This window comes from Pseudoliparis swirei, chromosome 21, assembly GCF_029220125.1.
Source record: "Pseudoliparis swirei isolate HS2019 ecotype Mariana Trench chromosome 21, NWPU_hadal_v1, whole genome shotgun sequence".
In the NCBI taxonomy this organism is placed as follows: Eukaryota; Metazoa; Chordata; class Actinopteri; order Perciformes; family Liparidae; genus Pseudoliparis; species Pseudoliparis swirei.
In genome coordinates, this window is record NC_079408.1 from 12,117,010 (window position 1) to 12,139,516 (window position 22,507).

At 43.6% G+C, this 22,507-nt stretch overlaps 3 protein-coding genes across 5 annotated transcripts; 1 reads left to right on the forward strand and 2 right to left on the reverse strand.

Annotated features, from left to right (window-relative positions):
* The first annotated feature begins 4,966 nt into the window (after positions 1 to 4,966).
* Positions 4,967 to 6,525, forward strand: LOC130211775 (immunoglobulin kappa light chain-like). The gene is made up of 3 exons (XM_056442773.1): positions 4,967 to 4,997; positions 5,108 to 5,473; positions 6,074 to 6,525. The coding sequence occupies exons 1-3, from the start codon at positions 4,967 to 4,969 to the stop codon at positions 6,523 to 6,525; spliced, it is 849 nt and encodes a 282-aa protein (XP_056298748.1).
* Positions 6,526 to 13,613: 7,088 nt separating this feature from the next.
* LOC130211728 (uncharacterized) lies at positions 13,614 to 16,202 on the reverse strand. 2 transcript variants are annotated; one of them, XM_056442697.1, is made up of 5 exons: positions 16,148 to 16,202; positions 15,313 to 16,017; positions 15,113 to 15,238; positions 14,994 to 15,037; positions 13,614 to 14,874 (listed from the first exon to the last, which is right to left on the reverse strand). In XM_056442697.1, the coding sequence occupies exons 1-5, from the start codon at positions 16,200 to 16,202 to the stop codon at positions 14,749 to 14,751; spliced, it is 1,056 nt and encodes a 351-aa protein (XP_056298672.1). In that variant the 3' UTR covers positions 13,614 to 14,748. The 2 variants fall into 2 exon arrangements, with proteins under 2 accessions (XP_056298672.1, XP_056298671.1); XM_056442696.1 differs by lacking the exon at positions 16,148 to 16,202 and having other exon boundaries at positions 14,994 to 15,238; positions 15,313 to 16,083.
* A 1,111-nt stretch (positions 16,203 to 17,313) lies between these two features.
* LOC130211793 (uncharacterized) lies at positions 17,314 to 19,759 on the reverse strand. Of its 2 annotated transcripts, none has more exons than XM_056442793.1 (5): positions 19,705 to 19,759; positions 18,386 to 19,075; positions 18,186 to 18,311; positions 18,059 to 18,102; positions 17,314 to 17,931 (listed from the first exon to the last, which is right to left on the reverse strand). In XM_056442793.1, exons 1-5 carry the CDS (start codon positions 19,757 to 19,759, stop codon positions 17,812 to 17,814), a joined length of 1,035 nt encoding a protein of 344 aa, XP_056298768.1. In that variant the 3' UTR covers positions 17,314 to 17,811. The 2 variants fall into 2 exon arrangements, with proteins under 2 accessions (XP_056298768.1, XP_056298767.1); XM_056442792.1 differs by lacking the exon at positions 19,705 to 19,759 and adding an exon at positions 19,214 to 19,393.
* Positions 19,760 to 22,507: the final 2,748 nt, after the last annotated feature.

A 22,507-nucleotide genomic window follows, 5' to 3' on the forward strand; every position in this document is an offset into this window, starting at 1 on the left:
CGTCCATCACATTTCCAGTGATGTCTCAGAAACGCCTTGAGCAAGTTATTTTCAAATCTGGCACAAACATTAATTTCTTTATGTAAGAAATTTATTTCGTTTTTGTTTCTCTTTTATGTAAAACCTTGGCGATTCCCAGATGAATCTGAGAATCGCCTTCCCACCCACCCAGTCTGTGCGTCACAGAGCCCCCCCCCACCACGATCGGGGTGCATGGTGGTTCATACACCGCTTCACGAGGTGGGAGGTGCTTCTGTGAAACTCACAGATAATTACTGCTGGAAGTCACTTCTAGTTACAGACTCTGGTTCGGCGCTCCGTGACGTCACTAGTCACTAGCGACGTCACAGAGATCAAAGGCATGACAAGAGGCGAGTTCCACCAGGAAACCTGTTTAAATGTATGTACAGCGCGAGCCTTAATTAAGTGTCTTCCCTTTAACTACTACACACTAAATAACTATCAAAATAAAGCACCGCCAAAGCGAGCGAACATAACATTAATATAAATATGGCGCTTGTGTTCGTTTCTCACCTGTAAACACCAAGACAGACTCACATTAATAGCTGGTCACTGTCAGTGATATGCTGGTCTAACTCGTTAGTTTAAGACAAGAATTACGGCGCCAGTCATGGGAAAACCCGCTACCGCCCCTACTGGTGAACACATGTATCGCCCTGCAGCTACTTCAGGTGAAAGCAGGTGAGTTTTAAGTTCACACAAAGCGTTTAAAATGATAAGAAAATAAGGATGATGGGGGCAAGATACTAACACACTATAATACAATAACAATTCTGACAACAATATTTGCACTTAAAATATCCAGGGTGCCACATATATGTACTTATATGTGTGCATTTGTATGTATATATAAATATATACTTATGTTTATGTATGTATAAATGTATATACATACGTATAAACATATGTATATATGTATATATTTATATATATGTTTATATATATATATGTATATATATATATATATATTAGTGCTGTGAAAAATAACGCGTTAACTCAGTTAATTAAATTACAGGTAAAAAAAATTTTACGCATTTAACGCATGCGCAGAATGAGCTTCCAATCCGTCTGTTGTTGGTCGTCTCGAACCAGCAGCGTGTCATTCTGTCTCTAGTGTCGCGTTAACACGACTCCGATCTCCGTCTCACGCGCCGCAGAGCTCGGATGCCGGCGTGTGCGCGCACATCGAGACGCAAAAAAGTCACTTGCACCCCCCCCCCCCCCACCCCCCGTCAACAACTCTTCTCTCGGCTCGCGCCGCAGAGCTTCGGGGGGTGGGGGGGGGGTAGACGAAAATGACAGGGTGACGGGTGGAGATTTCCCCCTGTTATAATAGTAGGGGAAACACTGGAGTTGATAAGCGTGTCTTCTTGTCTGATCAATACGCAATTTTGAGCGGCCAGCTGCTGATCACTCACTCAATGAACATACGGTGCGCGCATAGCGCGCAAACAATTTTTTTGGGAGCACCGAAGACCCATTTTGACCCAAGAAAAACCCTGAATGTATATTTGGGATTAATCATGATTAATCCACAGAAACCTGTGATTAACCTGATTAAAAATTGTAATCGTTTCATAGCCCTAATATATATATGTGTGTGTTTCTGTATATATATATATATGTGTATGCATTTATGTATATATATATATATATATATATATATATATATATATTTATATGTATGTGGTTCTATGAACTTGTATTGACTTCTCTAACTGAGTTAATTGAACCATTTATGTCTACCTGCATCATATTCATAATTAATATTTGATGAAGGCACCATTGATCCGAGATTAATCAATTATATTGTCATGATAACTGTTTATAATATGAACTGTATGCAGGTATTTCAATTTAGCCCAATGATCCTTAAACCAAGTATCTTTTGAAGTTGAAAGCAAAAGATATTTTCCCAAGCCTTTTTTAAGATCCTTCCATTCATCTGAAAACACCTGTCCAAGGTCAACGCCATAAAGGGGTCAGGATGACGACAGCCGGCCCCTGCAGGGTCTCAGGTGGTCCATCTGCTCCTGGACCAGAGTTCTTGCATAGCTACTGGATAATAGCATTACTATTCTGGAAGAGCCAGCCCTCCGACAGCAGCGCTCTTCACTTAAAAGATGGACTCCATATGTAAACAAACACTAACCAGGACCTTCTGGAACCCGGAGATTCCGAAACATAACTGACATTCAGGAAAGTAACTTTGAAATTCTGAATTGGAACCCGGACCTTCTGGAACCCAGACGGAACTCTGACGTTCTGGAGCGGATGCTGGACATTCCCGGACGGAATTGTGACATTCCTACAACTACTAGTACTACAACTTCTACTACAACTACTACTACTATGACTTCTACTATGACTACTACAACTTCTACTACTACTACTACTACTACTACTGCTACTACTACTACTACTGCTACTGCTACTACTACTACTGCTACTACTACTACTACTACTATAACTTCTACTACTACTACTTCAACTACTACTACTACTACTATAACTTCTACTACTACTACTACTACTACTACTACTACTTCTACTACTACACTGCTACTACTACTACTACCACTACTACTGCTACTACTACTACTGCTACTACTGCTACTACCACTACTACTACTACTACTACTGCTACCACCACTACTTCTACTACTACTACTGCTACCACTACTTCTACTACTACTACTACTACTACTACTACTACTACTACTTCAACTACTACTACTACTTCTACTATAACTACTACTACTACTACTACTACTACTACTTCTACTACTACTACAACTACAAGCACTTCTACTACGACTACTTCTACTACTACTATTGGTGTCCGCTGTGTTTTGAGTGGGGTCCAGTTCACCCTTCACAGCTGCTGGATCACCAGGGACTCGAGTACCTCTTCTGCATGCAGGATGTTGATGACGTCGTACGGGCGAACGAGGGAAATGAGTGTGACCAAGTTGGTCAGTGTCGTCAACAAAGAAGAGAATGAGATTCCACCTTATTCTGAAAATCGGTTAATATTTTCAGAGAAAGTATTTCAACAGTAAGCTTTTGTTTGCTTGTGGTTTTTTTGCAGCGAGCTGAAGGCCAGTGTTCCTGGGGGGCTTTCACTGACACACAAAGCGTTCACCACAGTGGAAAATGACAGGCGGGTGGAGGGGAGGGGGGGGGCACACACGACTTGTGTATGCAACCACACCAACACACCCAGGGCAAAAAAGCTACCCCTTTGTATTTTTTCACATACACATTCACTTCTTCAGATTACAATAGAGTCTTAACATCTTAAAACATCTGGATATCCAGTCAAATAGAGAACAATACAGTTTACCGCAATCAAAAGAAAATAATACGATTACTTTAATATTGAATCTTTTTACATTTTATATTTAATGAGATCTGAGACAAAGTGACCTTAATTCCCATGTGGTGATTACCCTGCACAGCTAGTGTAGCAGACCTGTATGCAGTTGTGTATAATCAGTTTGGAAGCCTAGTTTTAGATGAAAGTAATGACATGGCTTGTAATATCTGGCCACAGGGACTACGGTTGAAGCCTCAGCTAAGACTGACACATTCACCCCTGGGTTCATTGATGTGTACGGTCCCTATTCAAATAAATAAATAAATGAAATAAAAATGAGCAGCAGTTATCCGTAAGTCTTAATGCAGACTACACAACCTTCGCCACTATCACTATACTGTCCAACATGACACTAGTGATGGGATGGCACCTATTTTTATATTGTTAAGTGATAAGAAGAAGATTATCTTTATTTGTTTTTGACTAATTTGAATTCTGTACAAATACAGAGGCTTTTATTTAAAAACCAGCAGGTCAGTTTGCAGTTTTCTCCTCTTTATACTTTGCAACAAAGTTTTGACTTTTGACTGAGTTGTGCTCAGACCACACGCTGCTGTCTCTTCCTGTGAGGTGATGATTCGCACCTCATTCTTCGTATGAGTACGTTTTTTTAGACAAAGAAGGAAGAGCATGCTAAGAGACCATGAGTAGAAGTAGATCAACATGAAAAACTAGGCTTCCATACTGATTTATATACAGCAAAATCATCTGTCTGAACATATATATATTTCATATATATATATTCTTGTAGAGGAGCCTAAAGAAATAGGGAACCTCATAGCTGGGATGCTGGGCACCCTGTCATTGTTCTGGCTGTTATAATCAAGCAAATCAACGTGGCCCACCCTGCTGCCCACTGCCATCTCTTCTGTCCTGTCCACACCGAGTCAGTCCACCACTCCTGTGTCATTCAGGTATTAATGGTGTGAATAGCACTGGGCCCAGCATGTAGCCCTGTGGGCCACCAGTCAAACTGTTCTCTCTCAACTCGTCAAATACGTGGTATCGCCGTCTGCTCCTGATTCACTGAGGCATCTGTTAGCGACTGTATAAGAGTTGTCAGTAACTCCTATGTAAACCCTTTTGTGCCATTATTAGATGCTTCGCGCAACTCACGAAGTAATAACTATACAGATAGGAATAGGAAGGAAAAATAAAAATAAAAAACACCCTTTTTCTTATAGGAAAACAGGAAAATCCTCAAGTGATCCCTATTTGGTGGCTGGATCAATGCGCAATATAACAACCTGAAGATGTTGGGATCAAGTTTTGAATTTTACAAGATTGCATAAATATTTTGGATTCAATTATTGACAATATCGTCGGATGTGGCTTCGGAAAAGAGATGTAATTTCTCATCTCACTTTCCGGAAACTGTCAAACCTGTGTTGAAGAGAAGCTTTTGATATGTTTTGCAATCCTATTATGTAAATTTATTTTCACTGAGGCCAAGACGGATGTTACCAAGTGTCACACGGTTTGACCCTCTGAGCAACCAATCAAAAGTAACCCCATTTCTGAGCTGGTTTCTGCTCTTTCTTCCTTTTCGTTCTTGAGACCTCTGAGATGCACTTGTTCACGATCGTCTGTGGAATATGTAAGTCTCTTCATATATAACATAATTTCTGTGTATTTTCTGTTTCTAGATAAGGACAAAAACGTATCGTGAGCTTATGCTTGTAAAACCGTACTCTCTTTTGGATCTAGTTCAGCTGGCGGCCGGGATCCAGTCGGCAGCAGTGAAACAGGACATTGGCGTTGTGTCCGCCAGCGTTGGGGACAATGTGACTTTACATTGTTTCTACAGTAGCGAAGTCTCAATGCACTACTCCTGGTACCGGCAAACCTTAGGAGGTGGACTTGAGCTCCTGTCAAGCTTTTACAAGTCTTATGAACCATCCAAAGGCTTCCACTGGTTGGAGAAGAACCCTCGTTTCTCAGTGCAAAGAAAAGAAGGGATGAATCATTTGAACATCTCTGACGTCCACGTATCAGATTCAGCCACATACTTCTGTGGAAGCACGTACTACAACGTGGCGACAATTGGAGAGGGCGTCTTTCTCAGCGTCAAAGGTACTGTGCTGTTCTTTTTCATCGGCTATTACTTCTTTTTTTAAATAATATATATATTTTTTTCGTTTGGATATATTAACATGAAACAAAGAAAAAAATGTCAGACATAAACATAAAAAAACAAAATTATACATATATATATATATAAATACATATATACATGCACACACATACATATACACCCAAATAATAACAAAATAATAATAACAAAATAATGATAAAAAAACGCCACCCTTCTAATTATCTTTTGCTTGTCCATTTTTATAGACCACCCTCCACCTATATTTGAAGACACAAATTGGCTATTACTTGAGATAAAATGCAGAAGAAGCAAATCATCTTATTTCATGTTCTTCGGGTCACCTCGTGTATTTGCAAAATTGTCATTGTTTGTTTGATTATAGCATTTAAAAAATAGTAAATATGCATCATAGATTATATAACGCTTGATACTTGTTTGTCTTTTGAAACTTCCCCATCAACACTTGTCGAACTGAATTATGCTGTTTATTTGTATTTACAGAGCAATAACTGGATAAAAAGGGGCTAATTATATGTTAAACCCATCAAAAAAAAAAAAAAAAATCTTCTGTGCTTTAGGAGCCAGCCTCAACACAATATTCCAGTGGCCAGTATCTGAGACGATCCAGCCAGGAGGCACTGTGACCTTCAACTGTACCATACACTCTGTGATGGGGGCCTGCGATGGAGAACCCAGTGTTTACTGGTTCCGACACGGATCTCGCCAAGGCGTCCTTCAGACAGGCACGGATCAGTGTCAACACCACTCCACGCCACCAGGGCGCCCTTCACAGAGCTGCGTCTACCATTTGCAGAAGGTGAACCTGAGCTCCTCGGATACCGGAATCTACTACTGCGCCGTGGCCTCCTGCGGGGAGGTGCTGTTCGGTAATGGAAGCGCGCTCAAAGTTGACGGTGAAGACCAAAGGGCACACGTGAGAACCTTAGTCTGGCTCTCCATCACTAGAACTGCGATCCTCTTGTTCTTTGGAACCATTTGTCTCCTGGTTTACGTTCGTAAGAGCCGGTGAAGTCTTAAATGCAGAGTTTGGCTATAAATAAATCAGCATCTATCACATACTTTTTTGTTGTTTTTGGTCTTTGTTTGAATGCGTTACAATTTTCTCAATAACAGCAACTTTGACAAAGCTACCGTTTGTAGGTGGAGATTATGCATTTCGGTCATGTGTGCATCTCTGTATCTGTCTGTCCACGACTAATCTCTCACGTAAATATATAGCCTATTATTGACTATATATTGTATTCACGTTTTGATATCGTCATTGACCGCTGACTCCTCCCTACTTGTCTTATGACGTTTCTTCTCTTATTGTGCCGATAGCCGAAGAGCTGGTTAGCCGTTAGCAGCCGGTGGGAATCCTACCGTGTGTTTAGCTAACAGAGCTAACGGCTAACGTAACTAAGCGCACAGCAGCCAGCACGGGTGTCATGACTGGTCGTCGGAGACACACCTGGCGGACATCTGCTATCCACAGATATTCTTTTATATATTACAACAGTTTATTCTTGTGGGATATTCCCCAATATGCAGACTTATTAAAATACATAATTTGTGGAAAATAAAATTCATCATGCAAAAGGCCGATACTGGATGGGATAAGCATAACGTGGGCATGTCTGGAAACAGGAGGCTTTGGGAAAGAATGCATTTTCATTCATATATTTGAACTTGGTGAGAGTTCAAAGGACCTGTCATCTGGTTTCTTGCCAATATCTTCAACCCTTTTAAAGACCGTAATGTTGCCGGTGATTGTGTCTTAGGGGGTCCGGTAACATGAGAGCAGAACTAACCAAACAGACAATGGCACTACTGTCTGGGCTGTAGTGTTAGTCGTCAGTGTCTGTAACTTAACACGTTCTGCCTTCCTGTTGTTCTTACAGCCCCCTGTAAGGTGTTATGCAACAGAAAGAGGTTAATTCAATTCAATTCAATTCAGTTTATTTGTATAGCCCAATTTCACAAATTACAAATTTGTCTCGGAGTGCTTTACAATCTGTACACATAGACATCCCTGCCCCAAAACCTCACATCGGACCAGGAAAAACTCCCAAATAACCCTTCAGGGGGAAAAAAAGGGAAGAAACCTGGAGGAGAGCAACAGAGGAGGATCCCTCTCCTAGGATGGACAGATGCAATAGATGTAATGTGTACAGAAGGACAGATTTAGAGTTAAAATACATTCAATGAATATGACAGAGTGTATGAATAGTTCATAGTAGGCATATTCCACGATGGAGACCTCCACGATCCATCAGGCAGATGGCGGTGGGGAGGAGGAGTGGGCGGAGTCTCAACAGGACAGTGGCGTAGTCATGAGCAGGAATTCCACGACCCAGACGATCCATCAGGCAGATAGGATCTATGCCGTCTCATAGGGTCCGATGACCCCATGAGACGTAAAGTCAAAAGGACTTCCGGGGAGAAAGCAGAGTTAGTAACGTGTGATTGAGAGATGAAAATTCATCCTTAAGGAGAGAAAAAAGAGGAGATAGGTGCTCAGTGCATCCTAAAACGTCCCCCGGCAGCTATAAGCCTATAGCAGCATATCAAGGGGCTGGACCAGAAGGACCAGGCATTCAGGAGTGGGGACAAGGACCTGTACACAGAGTCCAAATACAGGTTTAGCAAGGCGGTGAGAGATGCTAAACGACTGTACTCTGAGAAACTGCAACAGCAGCTCTCAGCAAACGACTCTGCTTCTGTCTGGAGAGGGCTCAGGCAGATCACCAACTACAAGCCCAAATCACCCCACTCCATGAACAATGTGCTTCTGGCAGACGAGCTAAATGAGTTCTACTGCCGCTTTGAAAGACAATGGAGCAGTCCTGAGACAATCCCCACAGCCCCACCAACAAGCCACAGACGATCAGCCCAGCCTCCCACAGCGCATCAGGGGCCCTCACCGCTGGAGCACCCTCCATCAACTCAGCGACGCCTCGTCATCCTGGAGAGAGCCGTCAACAGGCTGTTTAAAAGCAGAACCCCGCAAAGCAGCGGGCCCGGACTCCGTCTCCCCTCCACCCTGAAGCACTGTGCTGACCAGCTGTCTCCGGTGTTCACCGACATCTTCAACACCTCCTGGAGACATGCCACGTTCCAGCCTGCTTCAAGGCCTCCACCATCATCCCGTCCCCAAAAACCCAAGATCACAGGACTCAATGACTACAGGCCCGTCGCCCTGACCTCTGTGGTCATGAAGTCCTTTGAACGCTGGTCCTGTCACACCTCAAGACCATCACCGACCCACTCCTGGACCCCTGCAGTTCGCCTACAGAGCCAACAGGTCTGCAGACGATGCAGTCAACATGGCCCTTCACTACATCCTCCAGCATCTGGACTCCCGAGGAACCTACGCCAGGATCCTGTTTGTGGACTTCAGCTCTGCCTTCAATTCCATCATCCCGTCCCTGCTGCAGGACAAGCTCTCCCAGCTGCACGTGCCCGACTCCACCTGCAGGTGGATCACAGACTTCCTGACCGACAGGAAGCAGCACGTGAGGCTGGGGAAACACGTCTCAGGCTCCCGGACCACCAGCACGGGTTCACCAAGGCTGTGTTCTCTCCCCTCTGCTGTTCTCCCTGTACACCAACAGCTGCACCTCCAGTCACCAGTCCGTCAAGCTCCTAAAGTTCGCGGATGACACCACCTCATTGGACTCATCTCTGGCGGGACGAGACCGCCTACAGGTGGGAGACTGACCACCTGGTGACCTGGTGCAGCCAGAACAACCTGGAGCTCAACGCTCTGAAGACAGTGGAGATGGTTGTGGATTTCAGGAGGAATGCAGCCCCACCCGCCCTCTCATCCTGTGTGACTCCCGACGCTGTGGAGTCCTACCGCTTCCTGGGCTCCATCATCTCCCAGGACCTCAAGTGGGAGCTGAACATCGGCTCCATCTCCAAGAAGGCCCAGCAGAGGATGTTCTTCCTGAGGCAGCTGAGGAAATTCAACCTGCCAGGGAAGATGATGGTACAGTTCTACATGGCCATCGTTGAGTCCATCATCTGCTCCTCCATCACCGTCTGGCACCCTGCAGCCACAGCCAAAGACAAGCGCAGGCTGCAGAGCATCATCCGCCGGCCGAGAGGGTTATCGGCTGCAATCTGCCTTCCTCCAGGTCCTGTTCACTTCCAGGTCACTGAAGCGGGCCAGAAAGATTGTCGCCGACCCTCCCACCCTGGACACTCCTGTTCGAGTCCCTCCCTCGGGAGGAGGCTGCGATCCATCATGACCACGACCTCCCGCCACACCAATAGCTTTTTCCCGACGGCGGTCGGGCTCATCAATGGACCCCGGGACTGACTGACTGTCACCCCCAGGACTACCACCTCTTCTTCCACCTTCCTCTCTCCTCCTTCTTCCCGCTCCTTCCTCTTCCTCCTCCTCCCTCTTCCTCCCACTCCTCCTCCCTCCTTGCGTTGATTGTTGTTTGTCATGTCCAAATGTTGCACCTTCCACCAAAAAAAATTCCTCGTTTGTTTGTGAAAACATTCATTCTTTGGCAATAAACCTGTTTCTGATTCTGATTCTGATTCTGATTCTGACCAGGGCAAACCTGATTCAGCCCTAACTATAAGCTCTGTCAAAGAGGAAGGTCTTAAGTCTACTCTTAAACGAGGTGACTGTGTCTGCCTCCCGGACTGAAATTGGAAGCTGGTTCCATAAAAGAGGAGCTTGATAACTAAAGGCTCTGGCTCCCATTCTACTTTTTAAGACTCTAGGAACTACAAGTAGTCCCGCATTTAGTGAGCGTAGCTCTCTAGTGGGGCAATATGGTACGACAAGCTCCTTAAGATATGATGGAGCATCACCAATCAAGGCTTTGTAGGTTAAGAGAAGAATTTTAAAAGTGATTCTTGATTTTACTGGGAGCCAGTGCAGAGCAGCTAGTGCAGGAGTGATGTGATCTCTTTTCTTAGTTTTAGTGAGAACACGAGCTGCAGCATTCTGGATCAACTGGAGGGACCTAAGAGATTTATTAGAGCAGCCTGATAATAAGGAGTTGCAGTAATCCAGTCTCAAGTAACGAACGCGTGAACCAATTTTTCTGCATCATTTTGAGACAAGATGTGCCTGATTTTTGAAATATTACGTAGATGAAAGAATGCAGTCCTTGAGATTTGCTTTACGTGGGAGTTAAAGGACAAGTCCCGATCAAAGATAACGCCAAGATTCTTTACAGTGGTGTTGGATGCCAGGGCAATGCCGTCTACAGAATCCACATCACCAGATAATTGATCTCTGAGGTGCTCAGGGCCGATTAAAATTACTTCGGTTTTGTCTGAGTTTAACATCAAGAAGTTGCAGGTCATCCATGTTTTTATGTCTTTAAGACATGCTTGCATTTTACAGAGTTGGTTGCTCTCCTCTGGTTTTATCGATAAATATAGTTGAGTGTCATCTGCATAACAATGAAAGTTTATGGAGTGTTTCCTGATAATATTGCCCAAAGGAAGCATGTATAAGGTAAATAAACTATTATGATGTAGAAAGTCGCACAACTGATTTGCGACCACTTTCTCAAGGATCTTGGAGAGGAAGGGGAGGTTAGAGATCGGTCTGTAGTTAGCCAATACCTCTGGATCCAGAGTGGGCTTCTTCAGGAGAGGTTTAATAACAGCCACCTTGAAGGAGTGTGGTACGTGGCCTGTTAGCAGAGACACATTGATAATATCTAATAGTTAGTAAGAAACCACATTATTGTTCCCTACGTCTATGTAAATCACACTCGTCTGTCTCTGTTCGAGGTCCTCTCAGATCCAAATAGAACCGAGCATAATTAAAACCAGCATGGTGTGCTATCAAAACATGTTCTAAAGATGAATATAGTCTAAAAGTCCTATTTAACCTCCAATAATACACTCTACCAAAGTGGGTGACAGAAGATTTTGTGTGCGAATCAAATCCCGAAAAGTAATCGTCATTTGAGAGAACACATATTTTAAATGGCTTCTGATTTTCTAAAAATATGTGATGTAAAAAGTTAAATATCTAATATCTGGATCCACTGAGGTGCGATAGACATGTTGACACGTGAGACCTGTGGCAGTGAACAAAGAGCCTGGTCTGACTCAGGTCCTGGGTCGAGTCTTGGTTCTTCGAATCAGACTGGACCTGTGAACACCTCTAGCTGGGACCCCCTGCAGCTTAGTTGTGCCATTTAAAAAAATATTTAGTCATGGAATGGAGATGCATCATCGGATTATTGGACTGGCCTGCAGCCCAGACATGTAGGTTATAGCAGGTTCAAGTTAAGTGTACCTAGGCTGCTGGGGGATGTTTTAGGATACACTGAGCACCTCTCTCTTCTTCTCTCTACTTATGGATGAATTGTCATCTCTCCATCAACTGGGCTTCCTCTCCGGAGTCCTTGCGACTTCACATCTCATAAGGTCCATTGGACCTGGCTGGGTCTGATGCCATGGCCCTGCTGATGCCCCGCCCACTCCTCCTCTCTACCTCCATCTGCCTGATGGATCATGGAGGTCTGGATCGTGGTCCATGCCTACTACCAACTTTTCATTCACTCTGTCATACTCATTGAATGTGTTGTTACTCTGTAATGATTCCTTCTGGTCACATGACATCTGTTGCATCTGTCCATCTCTGTGACCTGTATGCTCGGATGTGTGGACTTCCTTCTTCTTGTTACACCTTCCCATGTCAGAGTAAGTCTAATTTCCTGCAACTCTTCTGTCTTCTCATATTCTCCAAACTACCTCTATCCCCTCCATAAAGCTGTCTTCAAAACCCAAACTTGACAAAACTCCTCCAGAGCCACAGGAGACGCCATGCTCTTCTCACAGGCTACTTACTTGCACTCACATCGTGGCATCTCTGCTCCTAACTCAAAGATTTAAACACCCGTCCCGTCGAAGGCCTGCTTAAACTAGATCGGCATAGGATGTACAGCTCAGATTCAAAGCTATTTTTCATCTAGTTCTTTCATGTTCGGGGGAAAAGAAAACGGTAACATGATGCGGCGGCGCTTATCTCGTCACACAACAAGCCCACCTTTGTCGACAGGGAGAAACATTGAGAAGCAGCGATGAAGAGACATCCTGCCTTTAACCACAGAGACAAAGGACAAGATGGCTTGAGATATCCTTTTTACTTTATGCACGCGGCTTTGTGGGAGCGTGCACAACAAACAACCTGCGAGAAACGTTCTGCGGTTGGTTTTGTCCGGATTAGTTTGAGTTGTGGAAACGTTGAGAGTAGATAATACCACCAGCAACGCAGACCTGTGAGTGTAGTTTTTAAACTGTTGGTATAACCTGGGAAAGTCCTCAGTGGTTTTTTTCCCAGTGGAAGAGCTTTTATCTTCAGGAAATCCTTTGTATTTATGCACATTGGGAAATCACAAGCGTTCATGCTCCAGGAACTGGACGTCTGGAGCTCGATTGACATCAGGATCAGGATGCAATGGATTCAGTTTAACAATATTTAATGGCAAGAAGTTTAACAAACAATTGAAGCTACAATATTTATTAGTATCGATAACGACACCTCTTAATTGTGAAAGTTAGTTCCATTGGTGAGTTTAAGCATTCTACACTTTCGTTGGCTTACGGCCAAGATTACAAAATGGCCGGGTCAAACGTCATGAACCCGCGACAAACGTCACATATACGGTCAGCTCACTGAAAATTCCTTTCAAAATAAAAGTCCCATATGTTACTTTCCGGATTCAAGTAACGTCACGTTAAATCACGTTGATTATTACTTGAGCACACATTGTAAACATGAGTTCATGGTCTCAATCTCTAGTTTCAAGTCTTCAACACACCATAATGTTCATTTAGTAAATGATGGTCTAATTTAAAGCAAAATAAACCATAAAGCATTTAGGGCAAGGCTACCTTGTGATTGATAGGTGGCTACCAATACGTTGTCTATGATTTAGCCTTTCAAAGTCTGTTTTCAGTTAGAAGACATTAAATTGAAACATTTCGATCGCCTAATGAAACAAGATGGTGACAATAAAATGCTGAGCTCAAATCATACAGGCGATGACATCTCCTCATGACATGCCAGAAGGTTTTGTGTATTATAAAAATGGTACATAGTGAGGCTCACAGAAGGTTTTGCTTATTCATCATCTGCATTTATTAACACTGTACAACATCCATGCAAGTTATTACACCACACGTGAAGTAACTGGAAGTATTTCTTCATAAAATGTAACATTAGTTGAGAATTATTTTTTAAACTACAAATATCCAGAAAACTCTCATGTGAAATAACTGAAACAGTTGTAACTTGACCATTCATAGCAGCAAGCTGATTAACAAAAGGGCATTAAAATGCTGACGCTAATAGATGGACTTAAGGATTGGAGGACGGTCAGTCCAGTTTTTGGACTATTTTAGTGGCAAATGCCTTGACAACAAGTTCTCACTCCCAACTCTTCAAACACTCAGTCACCCCTCCAGCATCAGTTGTGGACGTGTCAGAGACGAAGGGGCTCGCTACATGCATCCAATGTCTTTCAAAAATAAGCTTTAGGTTTACTCACGCAATTAAACTACTTGGTTATGTAGGAGAAAAGATTGGGGTTTGGATTGCAATAAGTAAAAATAACTACGCTTGTTACGTAACAGGTTTCAGCAAAGTACAGTAGTCACGTAACTAGGGTGACCAGACGTCCTGTTTTCCCCGGACATGTCCTGTTTTTGAGACCTAAAAAATGCGTCCGGCAGGGATTCCAAAAACGTCCAGGATTTTGCTTCGTCGGATATTTGTGTTTCTCTGGGTCTTTCACAAACTAGTATTTACCCCTTACACATTTTGGAAATGGTATCTCCCTTACGTTCCACCTTCTTGCGCGAGCTCTGACTGTATCTGTTCACAAACTCAAATCTGGTCACCCTAACGTAACACACCAACTTGTTTTCACACAGGACATGAACAACAGTCTCCTGGGTGAGAGTCCTGTGCATGAAACAGTGAGCATTCGTACAGTTCTCTCTTACTTAAGTATGAACATGAAGCATATGTTGTACATTTCTTCAGCGACTGGATCTGATTTTCTCAAACATGAATCTTTTGGAGAACGGAACATTTTAAACTTTTTCGTCACAGTTAATGCAGTCCAAGACAACGGCAAACCAAAGCCCCAAAGTAACAGTTATAATCAACACATCTCTTTGTAAAGTAGCAAGAAAGACATAATGATAAGATGACTTCAGTGTGACCGCATGGGCTTGATGGAAACACTGAGAAGCATGTTCACTTCTTCTGCTTTATATCCGAGTATAAGCACTCAGGCTCAGTGCTGTTCCTTTGTCTTCTAGGTCTGTTGACCTTCTTCTCCCTTACAACCGCGTAATGGATGTTGTCTTCATTGTGTTCACCCTGTAGACAAAGTATAAACCATAAAATTGTACTTGAGAGACATAAAAACTGCGATCGGAAACATTGCTGGGCCAGATTGTTTGAATGGTGATACAGGAGTTAATCTGCAGAATAAATACCTCTAGATTGGTTGTGAAGGGAGCTGGACATCTTGCATGAGACTCTGAAAAAGACAGAAAAGTGCCCCGCACTATAAAACTGTAAAGTGAGTCGAGTCGAAGAATAGTTGTTACAGTACCTGTACATCCGCCGCGGTTTCTCTTGTTCACCATACACAGTGAGAAAACCAGTACGACACTCAGGATGCTGGTGAACGTCAACGCTCCACTCAAGAAATACACCAAGACAAGAGAGTGGACTTCCTCTGCAGAGAACCAGACACCAGAAACATGTAACAGCAATGAGACGCAACAACCCCGGCAATAAAAAGTCACTCACCCTCAAAGTCCAGCTTGGTCCCGTCTCCAAACAGCATGTGTCCACACGAGGCAACAGCACAGTAGTAGGTCCCAGCGTCAGACCGATTCAGGCTCTTCATCGGCAGGTTGTAGACACAGGTGTGTGTCTTCTGTGTGCTGGCTTTCCTCTCACACTGATCATTCCGGCCTCCGTGGGTGTAAATGAGTCCTGGATGAGACTCTTCAGAGTCCTTGAACCAGTAGACACTGTGTTCCCCATCACAGGTCCCAGTGTGAACTGTACAGCTCAGAGTCACAGAGCCTCCTGGCTGGATGGTCTCAGACGCTGACTGATGGACCAACACTGGGACGCTCACACCTGAACCCCGGACACTGACAGTAATGCCCTCTATGAAAACTAAATTAGATGAAAAGCCACTTGCACAGTAGTAAGTAGCTGAGTCTGAAATTTGCAGAGCTGTTATCCCCAAGTGATTTGTACTCATTCCAACATCCAATGTGAAGCGTGGATTCTTGAATTCATCAGAAAAAGTTCCTTTTGCGTCGTACTTGTAGGAGCTAGAGATGTGCCTCGGTTTCTGTCCCAGAGTCTCTTTATACCAGTAAAGTTTTGCTTCTACTCCGCTGTAGAAACATTTCAACGTCAAGTTTTCCCCAGTTTGAACTGATAGAAAACTATTTTCTTGATGTACAGACGAGGCGAAATTGTGCTCGGTCGTCTGAACTGAAGCGATAGGAGAGACGAAGCACACACACTTCATGGTAACATGCATCAACACTTCAGAAGTAATGTCACGAGGAGTGGCCACACACTTTAAAAGATTCAAACTGCAGTCACAAACAACACAACTCACCCATTTCCCCCAAGAACAAACATGTCAGGTAGAAGACGCACTTTGGAGACGTCATCGTGTTCAAATTCTCGTGCTGAATGAGAAAAATCTTCATCCCTTCGACTCTTTTCACTCACAAGCTGTTTGATTGGCCAACTAGAAGTGGCACGACATCCTATTCAGGAAACTTGATCACATGCTCACTGCTACTGCACAATAATAATGCTTCAGGCCTCTGTTTATGTCCCAGAATAGCTGCAGTGAGTGAAAGAGAGAGCCCACATAAAAATGAGTATAACCTAAGAGTTGATTTTGCATTTGTGTATTGTGATTTAAATACCATAAGGTAATATGTGATGCTTATTCTCTGTTTGTAGGGTCGCTCTGCTCTCTGTGCATGATGCGGTATCGGCTTTTCACCTGAATATCCTTAACTTTGCGAAATACTCTTTGTTTTTATAAGAAGGCCCAACCTTAGCAACGTTGGTTGCTCGACCAACACCAAAAGGACCCTTCCATCCGGCCTCGGCTCAGTAGTAAACCTATGTTATGATCCATCGATAATGTAATCTAACAAAGTAAAGCTGTTGCTATGCCCTGGCTAATAATCCTCCAATAAATATATAATCTGCATTTAAAGAGTTTATCATAGGAAAGTAGTGAAGTGCATTCATGGTTGTAAAAAGTTAAGTATAATGTGCCCCTGACATCAACATAGTTCTGAACGGTTATTCTAGTTCCTAGTCCACTAAACGGACCCGTAGAGCTCAAATCCTAGTTTTTAAATCTGTCATGGCACCTGACCAAGAGCTAAGGTCCATCCACCGACATGACTGACGGCTGCATTCGGCCAAGAGTGGAGTTGTGAGTGGACGTCAGGAGGGACGGCAGTGAGCCAGGCCAGGAGAGTTTCCTCGACCGCCAGCTTCAAGTCATCTACAAACATCTCCGGAGGTCCGGACACATTGCTCTGGTTGATCAGATCGTCCCGGGAAAGGGGCGTATCTCTCGGATCTAACACAGGACACGCATTTACGTATGTAAATATATCCAGAAAGCAGAGTGAAATGTGGAGGGGGAAAAGGAGGAGGAATCCCAGAGATGGCGAGGAGGAATACATATATGTGCAACCCTGTTCAGAAAAAAAAATGCAAGTGCTCTTTGGGACCAGATTCAAAGACAAAGTGGAAAATATATATTTTTATTTCATAATTATGTATAGAACAGCATTCATATCCATAACGTATCGAGAGAACCAGGACCATCTCTAGAAGAGAAAATAATTGGCAACAACCTTACTTGATTATTCTGACATGTATATTTATTAATGACAGACCATATCAGTTTATTGATTATCATGCAATGCTAGTAAGAAGCTAGAAGCGTTTGAGTGACTTTAAAACAGTCGGTAAATCTAAACTTTGAAATATACTGATTAAGTCATGAAAACACATTTATTTGTAGAGATAATATAGATACATGGTTTAAAGATAACCTGCTTCAGACCACACAGACCACCAATGAGTATCCTGAATATGCACATTAGCGAAGCATAGAAACATGTAATATTGGCTCAAAAAGCAGATATACAATCCGCTTATTCCCAACTGAGATATAAATCTACATTACACTTTAAAAGAGAAATCCCTGTCAGGCTCAAAAGTACAAATGTAGTACGTCCAGTTCTACTGCTTCACGCTGTAGTACACACATTCACTCCAGGTCGGATCCTTCGGTCTTCTTGACCCGTTCTGCAGGTGGACACTTAGATCTGCATGAAACATGATTTCTTTGTGTTGTTGACCCTGGTAAGAGATCATATATCAGTTCATCATTATTAGATTTAACAATATCCAGGAAACAATGTATTTTCCAATCAAGAAAAGTGTGTGAATACTAGTTCAGAAGTTAATTTAACAGTTTTTTATTCACCATGTCGTTTTCTGCGGAGGGAGCTGGACATCTTGTGTTAAACTCTGGTTGCAAAACAGAAAAAGTATTTTATTAAAAAGCCAAATTCAGTGACAGAAAGCTGCCAGATACAAACAGAGAGAGTTACCTGAGCTCGGGCAGCTGCTCCCCTTGTTCATCATGCACACTGAGACAGCCAGTAAGACACTCAGGATGCTGGTGAACGTCAACGCTCCACTCAAGAAATTCACCAAGACAAGAGAGTGGACTTCCTCTGCAGAGAACCAGACACCAGAAACATGTAACAGCAATGAGACGCAACAACCTCGGCAATAAAAAGTCACTCACCCTCAAAGTCCAGCTTGGTCCCGTCTCCAAACAGCATGTGTCCACACGAGGCAACAGCACAGTAGTCGGTCCCAGCGTCAGACATCGGCAGGTTGTAGACACAGGTGTGTGTCTTCTGTGTGCTGGCTTTCCTCTCACACTGATCATTCCGGCCTCCGTGGGTGTAAATGAGTCCTGGATGAGACTCTTCAGAGTCCTTGAACCAGTAGACACTGTGTTCCCCATCACAGGTCCCAGGGTGAACTGTACAGCTCAGAGTCACAGAGCCTCCTGGCTGGATGGTCTCAGACGCTGACTGGTGGACCAACACTGGGACGCTCACACCTGAACCCCGGACACTGACAACAATGACTTCGCCAAAAGTCATTCTAAATATAGAGCTACCTGCGCAGTAGTAAGTAGCTGAGTCTGAAATGTCCACATCAAAAACTGTCAAGTGATTTTGACCATTTTCAGTATCCAGTGTGAAGCGGAATTTGTTGTTGAATTCCTGAAAAAATATGACTTTTTTACTAAAAGTATAAAAGGAGGAGATCAGCGTTGGTTTGTGTCCCAGTATTTGCTTGTACCAGTGAAGCCATACTGCATTACTATTGAAACATCGTAAAGTAATGTTTTCTCCAACATTAGCTGATACAAAACTTCTCTCTTGACGCACAGTTGAGGACGACGTCAGATCAGTTGCATGAGCTGAAGTTAAATGAGAGACAAAGCAGATACACAATTAATAAAATCTGATTGACGTCAGCATAATGATGACATTATATATATATAAATAAAAAGATAGGCATTTATAAGAAAACATAGAAACCCCAAAACACAACTCACTCATTTGACACAAGAACAACCACGTCACAAAGGAGGCAATCGTTGGAGATGTCATCGTGTTCAAATTCTCGTGTTGAATGAAGAGAATCTTACTTTCTTCACTCTTCAGAGACAAGACTGTGTTTGATTGGCCGCCCTCATGTGACACGGTGCTGTACGTCCTACCAAGGAAATCTGAGAGCTTCCAAGAGTGAAGTTTGGCTCATGAAAAAATTCACATGGTGAGAGACCTATATGTAGAAAACAACGGCTCGTTATCTTGGCATTATATTTCAAATCAAATCAGATCACAGCTATTTAGTCATGGACACCAGCAATGACTGACAATGGAGTCTAATTACGCTCAACCTTTTCATCATAAGCCCTTTTGAGGAACATTTGTGATTTTGGGGTGTACAAAATAAATTGAATTGAATCGAATGAGCGGATACATACACATTTAGTTTTGAGAATTTAAGATTTAAACTGCAGTCACAAACAACACAACTCACCCATTTCCTCCAAGAACAAACATGTCAGGTAGAAGACGCACTTTGGAGACGTCATCGTGTTCAAATTCTCGTGCTGAATGAGAAAAATCTTCAACAAGTGACATGACATCCTATTGAAACTTGATCACATGCTCACTGCTACTGCACAGTAATAATGCTTCAGGCCTCTGTTTATGACCCAAAGTGGTAAACTGTGGACAGGAAGAGGAAGACAGGTGTCGAGTTGAGATCCCAGAATAGCTGCAGTGAGTGAAAGAGAGAGCCCACATAAAAATAAGTGTAACCTAAGAGTTGATTTTGCATTTGTGTATTGTGATTTAAATACCAGAAGGTAATATGTGATTGTAGGAGCCATTTTCTTATGTTATTGTTACTTTGGACCTCCCACCACTAGGTGGGGTAAGTTTGCTGTAAGGTGTTGTTTGTCCCTACTTAATGAGGTGAAGTGGGAGGCCAGGTGTTGCTTATTGACGAGACCAAACCGTTTTTGACCGTCGAAATGTGAGCCAGGTCTCCTACGAAATTAATGATTGTGAATAAAACCACAGGAGAAATGATCGGGACTCTTGGTCTTACTAAAACGCTCTAAACCTTCGCAATGCAGCAGCCAGTAGTGGCCCACGTTAAACAGGTAACGGGGCACTACACTTTAAGTCAATCAAAAACTTGGCTCGTGGAGGCAGCGTCTAAAGAGCGTGACGGAACACCTGGTGCAGCCAACTATCAGCCGTTGACGCGGGATCGGCGGGCAGCGGCAACAGGTTTGCAACAGGAGCAGCGGCAGCAGTGCAGTGAATCGCATCATAGCGGATCTACAGGACCGGCGCTGAAGTTGTAGCGCAGTGGTGAAGCGGCATCATAGCGACCTACAGGACCGGGCGCTGAAGTTGCAGCGGCAGTGTGAAAGCGCATCATAGCGGACCTACAGGACCGGGCGCGCTGAAGTTAGCGGCAGTGCGGTGAAGCGCGGCATCATAGCGGACCTACAGGACCGGGCGCTGAAGTTGCAGCGCAGCGAAGCGCGCCAGAACGCGCGCCTGTGTTGAGCTGCGGGCAGAGGTGAGCTGGTGGTGACTGTATGAGCCAGAGCGAACATTCAGAACTGATTTGCATCACGGACAATGGAAGGACACGTAGCTGATGCAGATACCATGGACTTCTCTACGACGAAACGGACTCTTAAGTTAACAGAAAAAGCCCTCATGGAAAATATCATGAATCTGCAAAAGGACAGAAAAGGGACTCTTCAAAGAGCATGCAGTCTCAGAGAGACAATTTTGGGTTTGATGAGTGACAGGTTATGTCGAAGAGGTCAAATGTACATTTGAAAAATTCAATGTTCTCTGTGGGGAAGCAAAGGTTAAACATGAAATGTTGTTGATGGTTTTACCGAAGGAGGAGGTGGAAAATCAGGAAATGTGGTTCAAACTAAAAATGCTTAAAATCAATGTAGTTATTACTGATGTAAATGAGTGGCTCCTTAATGGAAAGGACCCTACAACTGAAGGTGATCATGATGGGGTGGATGTTAAGCCGCAGGACAGCATTTCAAATGCTGGATCCAATACTTTCAGCAAACGCTCGGGGCGAATTAGTAATGTTTCAATAGGTAGCAGCAGGTCTTCAGTGTCGAGCATGTGCCTTTTAGCAGAGGCAGAAAAGGCTGCGCTTGTGGGCTTCAGCTCTACAAAGAAACATGCCTGAAGAGCAAGGGAGCAATTAAGGCGGGAAAGGGAGAAACTTGAATTCGACACTGAAATAGCAGCAACTATGGCAAAGCTAGCAGTGTTGAACGCCGCAAAAAGTGATTGTGTTTCAAAGGCACATTCAGATGGAATGGAATCCTATTTCAAAAAAGGAACTGCACTCAATCCTCAAGCCACACCGCACAAACCACAGCAAAAAGAATCAATTCCGCAGAAGTATTCCATGTCTGCCAACACTCAACCAACCAGAGCCGTTATTCAGACAGGAACATCTGATGAAATTAAATCACACCGATCAGATGTAAATCCTGGTGTTTATCAAGCAACACTATCTCAAGGCAATCATCAAATACCTGGAGAGCTCTACAGTCTGTTACAAAGACAAAATGAAGCAACAGCACTCCTGATACAGACACAGAACTCTCAGTCTCTTCCACACAGAGAAATTCCTACTTTAGCTGGTGATCCACTTCATTGCAGATCCTTTATCAGAGCATTTGAGCATTGTGTGGAAGCTAAGACAAAACCAGGGGACTGTCTATACTATCTGGAGCAATTCACCAGAGGGCAGCCTCGAGATCTGGTACGTAGCTGCCAGCACATGGCTCCAGAGAGAGGGTACTCTGTGGCCAAAGACCTTCTTCGAACACACTTTGGAGACGAATTAAAAGTCACAGCTGCCTACATGGACAAGATCATTGGATGGCCTGCTGTTAGAGCAGAAGATGTGGAAGGGCTGCAGGCATATGCATTGTGTGTAAGAGAATGTTGCAACGCTATGGAGGAATTGCATTATTTGGAGGAACTCAACATGCCAGCAAATATGAAAATGGCAATGCAGAAGCTTCCCTACAAGCTCAGAGAGAAATGGAGGGCAGCTGCATGTGACATCTCTGAGACAAAAGGTCATGATCTGACTTTAAGGATATTGCCAAATTCATTGAGCACGAGGTAAAGGTGATTTCTGATCCCGTCTTCGGAAACATCCAGGACCCTCAGTGTGGTGTGCAAAAAGGGGGCGACAAAGTGAGGTCACGACCGGGTTCACAATTCACAAGTAGTTTTGCAACTTGTCTCTCTGTGCCGCTGGGCCAGCT

Bases quoted from the DNA above. Each gene is read 5' to 3' on its own strand.
- LOC130211728 (XM_056442696.1), bottom strand. From the start codon at position 16,066: ATGCATGTTACCATGAAGTGTGTGTGCTTCGTCTCTCCTATCGCTTCA. The intron at 15,239-15,312 runs GTGAGTGACTTT...GGTTCTCTGCAG, and splicing joins GACCAAGCTGGACTTTGAGG to AGGAAGTCCACTCTCTTGTC. The intron at 14,875-14,993 runs GTATTTATTCTG...CTTTGTCTACAG, and splicing joins CCTTCACAACCAATCTAGAG to GGTGAACACAATGAAGACAA.
- LOC130211775 (XM_056442773.1), top strand. From the start codon at position 4,967: ATGCACTTGTTCACGATCGTCTGTGGAATAT. The intron at 4,998-5,107 runs GTAAGTCTCTTC...TTTTGGATCTAG, and splicing joins CACGATCGTCTGTGGAATAT to TTCAGCTGGCGGCCGGGATC. The intron at 5,474-6,073 runs GTACTGTGCTGT...TCTGTGCTTTAG, and splicing joins CGTCTTTCTCAGCGTCAAAG to GAGCCAGCCTCAACACAATA.
- LOC130211793 (XM_056442793.1), bottom strand. From the start codon at position 19,759: ATGACGTCTCCAAAGTGCGTCTTCTACCTGACATGTTTGTTCTTGGAG. The intron at 19,076-19,704 runs GTGAGTTGTGTT...ATTTAACTTCAG, and splicing joins TTTGTTCTTGGAGGAAATGG to CTCATGCAACTGATCTGACG. The intron at 18,103-18,185 runs GTAACTCTCTCT...TTTTGCAACCAG, and splicing joins GAGCAGCTGCCCGAGCTCAG to AGTTTAACACAAGATGTCCA.